At 35.4% G+C, this 7,552-nt stretch overlaps 1 protein-coding gene across 1 annotated transcript; it reads right to left on the bottom strand.

Annotated features, from left to right (window-relative positions):
• Positions 1-955: 955 nt before the first annotated feature.
• On the bottom strand, positions 956-4,633 carry LOC124822050 (Ribonuclease inhibitor). The gene is made up of 2 exons (XM_088104042.1): positions 3,058-4,633; positions 956-2,065 (listed from the first exon to the last, which is right to left on the bottom strand). Exons 1-2 carry the CDS (start codon positions 3,889-3,891, stop codon positions 1,538-1,540), a joined length of 1,362 nt encoding a protein of 453 aa, XP_087960168.1. The 5' UTR covers positions 3,892-4,633; the 3' UTR covers positions 956-1,537.
• Positions 4,634-7,552: the final 2,919 nt, after the last annotated feature.

The following is a 7,552-nucleotide window of genomic DNA, read 5'->3' on the forward strand; positions in this document are numbered from 1 at the left end:
TTTAATTCATATAGATAAACTGATAATTCAACTTTTGACATTTATCTTGAAGAAAGAACATGAAGCTTCCAAATTCAAGTGGTCCACCTTACTTCCATCCAACCAAGTTTAGTTTTCTTGAATATTTATTCATACTGTAAATTTAAAGGCATTGTTAGTAACTTATTTACTTATTTTTCAGCTCCATTTCCTTTCGTCATTCCAACCTTTAGATTGTACTTGTATTGTTTTAAATTCCAAAACTTGTTCCTACTGTCTCAAATCAAAATCCTATGATTGGAATCATTTATTAAATAACGGAATGTTGCTTCTACGTGTAGTAAGAAAGTATCTGAAAATTCGAGTTCACTTCTGAATGCCGATGGGGTTTTAAGGTGGTTTGAACGTGAAAGCAAACACACTCGTAGTGATCCCTCCCAACACAAGGCAACAAAAACGTAACTCATGGTTTTTGAATGACTTTCACCATACCTTTTCATCTATGCCACTATGCCTTGGTTTCTCCAATTCCCCGAGAACCACAAAGCAAAACATTTTAAGAATGTAATACCTTGCTGTCCAAGTTTTCTTATGTTTCATAGGAAGCCCGTCTACGCAAAAATGGCCAACGTAGCTGGCTATTCTTGGTGTAACGTAGACTGCCGTGGCAGAAATGTGTAAGCAAACATTTGTTTCTTCACATTTGTTTAATGCAATCATCTTAGGAGGAAAAACAAGAGTTAATGTCGCTACTCTTATACATGTCTATAAGTATGGAACATGTTACATTCACAGGAATTACGAAAGACAAGGCCAGAGCAAGCTTTTATCTGTTCAATTAAATGTTAATCAAGCCAAAATAGATGCCCACACAACCACTTCTTCCGACATTGGGCGTTAAAAACAAGTGACAAACATATTTTTCCCAGGAAATGCTTAAAGTACATAATAAATAGCATTCATTTTCAAGTCCAAGTCCACCATAAATGCATTTCATTTATACAAGCTAATGCTGAAAGTGACATAAGCGTGGATTTAATGACATCATAATACCACTTTCCTTATTTTTCTCCTCCAAGGATGGAAGAAAAGAAAATAAAACAGGGTACGAACACCACAACATAGCAATAGTCAATTATTCAATACAGCAAATGAAAAAATAACCAAAGTCTAAAGATCAGAGTGTTCCCACCGGTTATGCATCCGAGCCAATCACAACTGTTATCCGAATGCAACGTTGCAAAGCACAACACCCAACTGCAGCTCTCATAACCTCTTAATCACAATATAACTGAAAATCCATAGTGTGCAATACGTGTTCAATAATCATGGCAATCAAGTTCATTCCTGCAGGTTGCACTCCGGTAGCTGCGGAAACACAAAAATGGAGTCATTTTCCACTTTCTCTACGAAAGGAAAATACCCATCAAATGCATCCCACCTCCAAGACCAATTACAAAGAACGCCAAAGAACTCTAACAGCATTCAACGAACGCTTCATATGACTTCCATATAAAACTTTTTCTCAGACTTTTCACAGGATACTTTGACAACAACTCTAGCTTTGTTCATGAATAATAACTGACTTAGCTGGTCCAGCCTTTCCATCTGAACATTTGACTAGCTGCTTAGAACAAGAAGAGCAAAGCAATTCCAAACAAAATGTTTCCTCATATTCACTGTCATTGATACAGTGGCCACACTGACTACACCGGGGTATGCATAGAGTGCATGCCCTGCACATCTGAGTGGTGTGTCCCGTCCCTTGACAACTCTCTGCCGGACAATCATATACAAGCCTCAAATTCTGGCATCGTGGACAAACTTCAATATCCATGGCTCGATCATCATTACAGGACAGATACAAATTTCCCCTGCGATAGAAGTGAGGTTTATGAGACTGCCGCATCTGCTGCCGGCTATCAGCACCCAACAAGAACCTCAACTCCTCAAAATGCTTTAGTGTAACACCATAAAGACCTCCTATGTATAAATGCTTCACCCCTTGGGGACCCACAGAGTTGTAGGCTTTTAGCATACCCACAATACCCTCAATACTGAGTCTTGTACATCCAGGGACACTCAACTGCACAGATTTTGGAGAAAATTTTACTTGGTTTATAATATAATATGGACAAAAGAAAAATACGGCTGAGCTCTCAAGTATTTTAACGCTTAGGGTAATTAGTGCAATAACAGTTGACAAGAAGGGGGGATTATAAAGCAGACCAACAATAAATCATATGATACATGAAACAATGACAAACATCACCAATAACAAAAGACAAGATATGTAATAAATTCATGAGAATTATTCAAACTGATTGCATCTCAACATTAAAATAAGCTTGAATGAATCAACGTTGACAGTTAACAATTAAATTGCCCCAACTAGATATATGATTCACTTTTATTTCACGTCTTCCCTTCAAAATAAGGGGTTTAATTCCTTCAAAAGTATATAGCACATTTTCTACCAATTCATCCATTAATAGATACAAATAGCAACAGAAAATAATGACAGGACGGTTAGGTCAGCAAATTACCAGCACAAATATACAGTTGTGGTCAAAAGGAAAAACTGCTTAATTGTTTTGGACAAAAATAAAGCATTTCCCAAACCTAAATGAATCCATACATGCCTCTATCAATAACTGATAAAGTATAGAGACAATAAGCAATAAGCAATGATAATGAAAAAGGCCAAATATTTCACGCACGATATACAGGCAAATAAAATATTAAAAAAGAGAAAAAAGGCATGCTAACTTGGGTAAAAAATTCCAATAAATAAAATTCCCGAGAACCATATCCAAAGTGTACAGAAAACACGGCCAAGGTTCTATAATGAGACTAAAAGAGACTTTTTTATCTGATGATTACTTCACCAGTTCCCGAAAGACACTTTTAACCATCTTGCTGTGTAAAAGGAACATTCAACGAATAACTAAAATAAAACAACAATACCATCTGACATAATCCAAATTAATTTTACACGTAAAACCACATACAGATGCTTAAGATGAATTTTAGTTTCAATGTGGAATTCACAAACACAGTATGGTAACGCGTGTTTACCTTGGTTAATTTGGGATTGCTTTCAAGAACCCGCCTCAAACCATCATCAGTTATCCTGGTACATTCAACAAGGCTCAAGCACTGAAGATTACCTTGAGCCCTGTTAGCCAATCGGAAAAGAACATCGTCAGTTATCCTCTCATTCAAAGGCTGATCGACGTGGATACTCCTCCACAAAAGCGGATCATCATGAACCGTGGAATGCAGAAACTTACAAACTCTTTCGACAACAAGAAGATCAGACAATCCCAGATAACCAAGAGAATAACTCAAGGCAGGGTGAGGACCAGATTCATCACCCCCACCTCCTCCTTCAAGGTCGTCATCACCCCGTCTAAAAACATCATCCGACCCGCTAGTAGCAGGCAAACCCGATAAATCAGCATCAGAAGCAGATCCAACCCCAAAATTGCTCGATGCAGCAGCAGCTCCATCGTCACTCAGAGAACTACACTCGCCAAACCCCATCTTCTCCTCAACACACGCATGGAACCTCATAGCATTGTTCCAAATGAAATTCAACCCAGCAAAAAGCTGGTAATTGTCATCACTCGCCCCAAGCTCATCCCTTCTATAACCACCATAATCAACCTCCAAATCCTCAAGCCAACCGGTGATGGCCGTGAAGGTGGTGCTGATGTCCATGCCGAAGGGATCCGAAGGCAAAAGATCGACAATGTCATCGTGAGTCGCACCACCACCACCCCTATCACACCTATCTCTTCCGTAATCATAGCAATTATCAACACCGCTCTTCTCCGGAATCCCCATCCTCATCGACGACACCAAATTATCCTCAGAAAAAATCGGTCGATGCGAGAAATTCAACGCCATCGCATGTATCTATCTACCTATGTATGTACACAACCCTAAACCAATAACCAAACCCTAATTTTTTTCTCGAGGTCCTTTCTTTTTCTTCTCCTTCCCAGAAAAGGAAGGACACCAGAACAAGAAGAAAAAGAAAAAAAAATATGAAAACCACAAAAAAAAAATAAAAAAAACTGTGGCCCTGGCTGAGATCTAACAAGAAAACCCTCGATTTCGGATGGCAAACTAAAACAAAGCACCAAAAACTTCACAGAGTTTCTTGCATAATAAAGCAATTGACATTAATCTCTCTAAAAAACCAACAGCTAGAATATGATGATAGGACGAATAACAGAATCGAATTTATCCACAGAACAAAAAATACAAAAGGAAATCCCTACTCTCTCTTTCTTTTTTTTTTTTTTTTTTTTGTCTCGTCAACAGATAGGCCTGAGGATTGCAAGGGGAAGGGAAGATTGAGTTAATATAATCGTAGAAAAAAGGATAGGAAGAAAGGAATTCGCAAAGTGGCGTCCGAGAGAAGATAGAAGAAGAAAGAAGAAATTGAAGAGAGGAATGAGAGAGAAACCCTAAATTGGGGAAAATAGAAACCTTACAGGGATGGATTTGGAATCCTGAAGAGAAAGAGTTTGTTTGTTTGTTTAGCGAAGGGAAAAGGAAATCGCGTTTCCCCTCGTGTGGGTGCCGATGCCGATCGAGTTCGCGGTAACGAGCGAGAGAGAAAGAGAGAGAAAACTTCTCTACGAATTATTATATATATATATATATATATATATATATATATATATATAAATACATAAATAAAAAAATAATAATAAATAAATAGAGAAAGTAACGGTGAAATATAGTGTGGAGTGTTATAGGGAGAGAGATTGAGAAGGGTGTGGAGGAGGGAACACGTGTGGCCAAAACCTGACTTCTCATACACTTTCTTCGCATCTGCTATCTATGTGGCGGGAGAACCATACCTCTGCCGCGTCTTCTTTTCTTTTCTGTTATCTTTACGTTTTTTTCTCCTAAAAAATATCTTTTATTTTTTAATAATATTGACTTCTTAAACGCTATTTATTTCTTTATTATTTTATTTTCTTATTTCTTCTTTTTGAATCTACAAGAGAATACGTGATATTTTATCTTTAAAATTCAAATATAATCTTTCCTTATACATTTTGATATGAATGAAACAATTTGGTAAGATATAACTGAATTAATATCGAAAACAGATTCTGATGTTAGAAGCATGAGATTAGAAGGAGTTGGTAAGTGGTGTTATGTTGGAGTTGATTATTTGTCAGCAATAATGCGTTTGGTGGTCCGTTTCAATGTTCGAATTTAGTATACAAACTCCTACCAGTTTTCAAACAATTTCATAATACAATCAGATGCATCTTATGTCAATTTTTATAGAATATGTCTCTTTTATCGTCAACTTTTTTAATGCTTTACTTTTATCAAAACTAAAACTCCGCAATTATATTTTTTTTCCTTTTTTATTTAAAGAACATCATATGAATGTATGCAAATTTCAACAGTCAGCTTGTTTTTATAAGTTTCTAAAATTCAAGTTAATATTGCCACTGTATCTAACCTGTATTACATTAAAAATAGTATATATTTATTCTAAAATATTTTAATTTACTGAAATTCAAATTTTACTTTTATTTTTTTATGCGTGTAGATATTTAGAGTATAATTGATATTGTTAGAATTTAATTTTATGTAAGTTGAAATATTTGTTTACTTGTTTTCTATCAATTAAATTGTTTAAGAAATATTTTTGGCATATCATGCTAATGAGACTCGAGACATTATATTTTGCAATTTAAACAAAAGAAAAGATTCTATCAATTTTCTGATTTTAAATAACAATCATATTCCTTGATTTTAACTTTAAAATGCATATTCATTTCTCTTATATCATATGTATTTCATATACTTTTTAAATATAGACATTGTAACATCCCAAAATAAAATAATAAACTATAGTAGTCACATAAATAATAAAATAGAACAATTAAATACTAGGAAATAAAGTATAAAATTTTATGTAAGACCTGAAAATAAAAATTAAAGACATCATACTTTTATAGTATAAACTTATTTTTCTTTTTCCTGGTTCATTAGCCACCTTTTCCATCTCTCTCTAGACTCAGTTTCCCTTTCTTCTTCCTCTGCTTTCTCTTTACCCTTTCACAAATTTCAACCGTTGCATTGTCAAATAGGTGGTGTTCCTGCGTTCCCGGAGTTGAGAGTTTCCTATCCATTCGATTAGATTCTCGTTCTTCAGCGGGTAAGTCGTTTCCCCTTTCTCCTCCGTTATTTTGGAACCTAGGGCATGCATATCTACTGGTTGCATGTAGCTAGAAATATTCCTTTCCATTTCCTCTGTTCATTCTAGCTCTAAGAGCTGTTTTCTATCACCAATTTGGTGGATGTAGGGTATTGTGCGTTTTACCGTGAAAGGTTCTGTGAAGTTGTTGTTGTGAGTTGTACTGTGAGAACCCAAGGTAAGAGGAGCTAAATATTTTTCTTTGAATTTATTTCTTGAATCTGCTTTGTAAATGAATGCATGTTGAATTTTGGATTGTCGTGCGGTTTTGTACGATACTTTGGATTTTAAGTATATAGGATGGTTTGAATTGAATGGTGTAATTGATGGAGTTGTGATTGATTGCTTTATAGTGAGTTTGATGAACTTAATTACTGTATTGGATCATGTTAGAAATGATTTGGAGTGTGAAATCTGTTGTAACTTTAGCTAGGTAGAAAACTTGGTGATTCGGTAGTGTTTTAGGTCCTTTTGGAGGAAGTAAGATTGTGAATTTGAGAGTTAGGGGTTCTGGGTATAATTGGGCTATTGGGGCAGTCTTAGCAAGTGGATTGTGACTTGTTTGAGTCACCAAATTGGTCAGAATAGGCACAAAGTGTTAGAATTGGGTTTGGGGTCCTTTAGTTATTGAGTTTGATATTTTGGAGTAGAAATTGAGTTGGTTTAGTACATCTAATTCCTATCCAAATGACCAATGCAATACTTTACTTTCGTCTATAAACATGTTTCATATCAATATTAGTGTTACAGATTCTAAATTGTTCATTTGGATATGTCTAAGATGCACCAAAACCAGCAAAATCACGTTGCTGTCAAAAACTGATAAGAATAATCGATTATCTCACTTGATAATCAATTATTCTAGTCAGAAAGTCGTATTTTCTTCAAAGCTCTCGTTAATAATCGATTATTATGTATGATAATCGATTATTATCGTCGAAAAATCATCCAGGACAGTTTTGGGTGGTTTTCGGGGTTCCGGATATCATTTTTTGACGTTCTTATGGTCGTTTTAGGGGTTTTGGGCCTTTCCGGAACTGTTGGTGATGGTTTCAAAGTTATTTTTCTTGTCTAAGTATGAGTTTAAGGGGTTTTTGTACTGTTTAGTGGCTCTTCTTGGACTGTTATTGTCTATTAATGTACATGGAATGGTTTCATGTGATTTTTGATGACTTATTAAGTTGTTTGTGGTCTTTTGAAGTATAATTAGTATTATATCTATGTTTGTATGCAATGTAAAAGTGAAAGTATGTAATTTTCAAAGTATGTTTGATGGACGTAATTCCATGGACATCACAGGGGGGTTACATGGTGGTGTCTCATGTTGTGATCCAT

The sequence above is a fragment of the Vigna umbellata genome, chromosome 1 (assembly GCF_029865625.1).
Source record: "Vigna umbellata cultivar VRB3 chromosome 1, Vumbellata_1.0, whole genome shotgun sequence".
Lineage (NCBI taxonomy): Eukaryota > Viridiplantae > Streptophyta > Magnoliopsida > Fabales > Fabaceae > Vigna > Vigna umbellata.

Coding starts and splice junctions, on each gene's coding strand:
- LOC124822050 (XM_088104042.1), bottom strand. CDS start 3,891: ATGGCGTTGAATTTCTCGCATCGACCGATTTTTTCTGAGGATAATTTG. Junction 2,066..3,057: donor GCAATCCCAAATTAACCAAG/GTAAACACGCGT, acceptor AAATCTGTGCAG/TTGAGTGTCCCTGGATGTAC.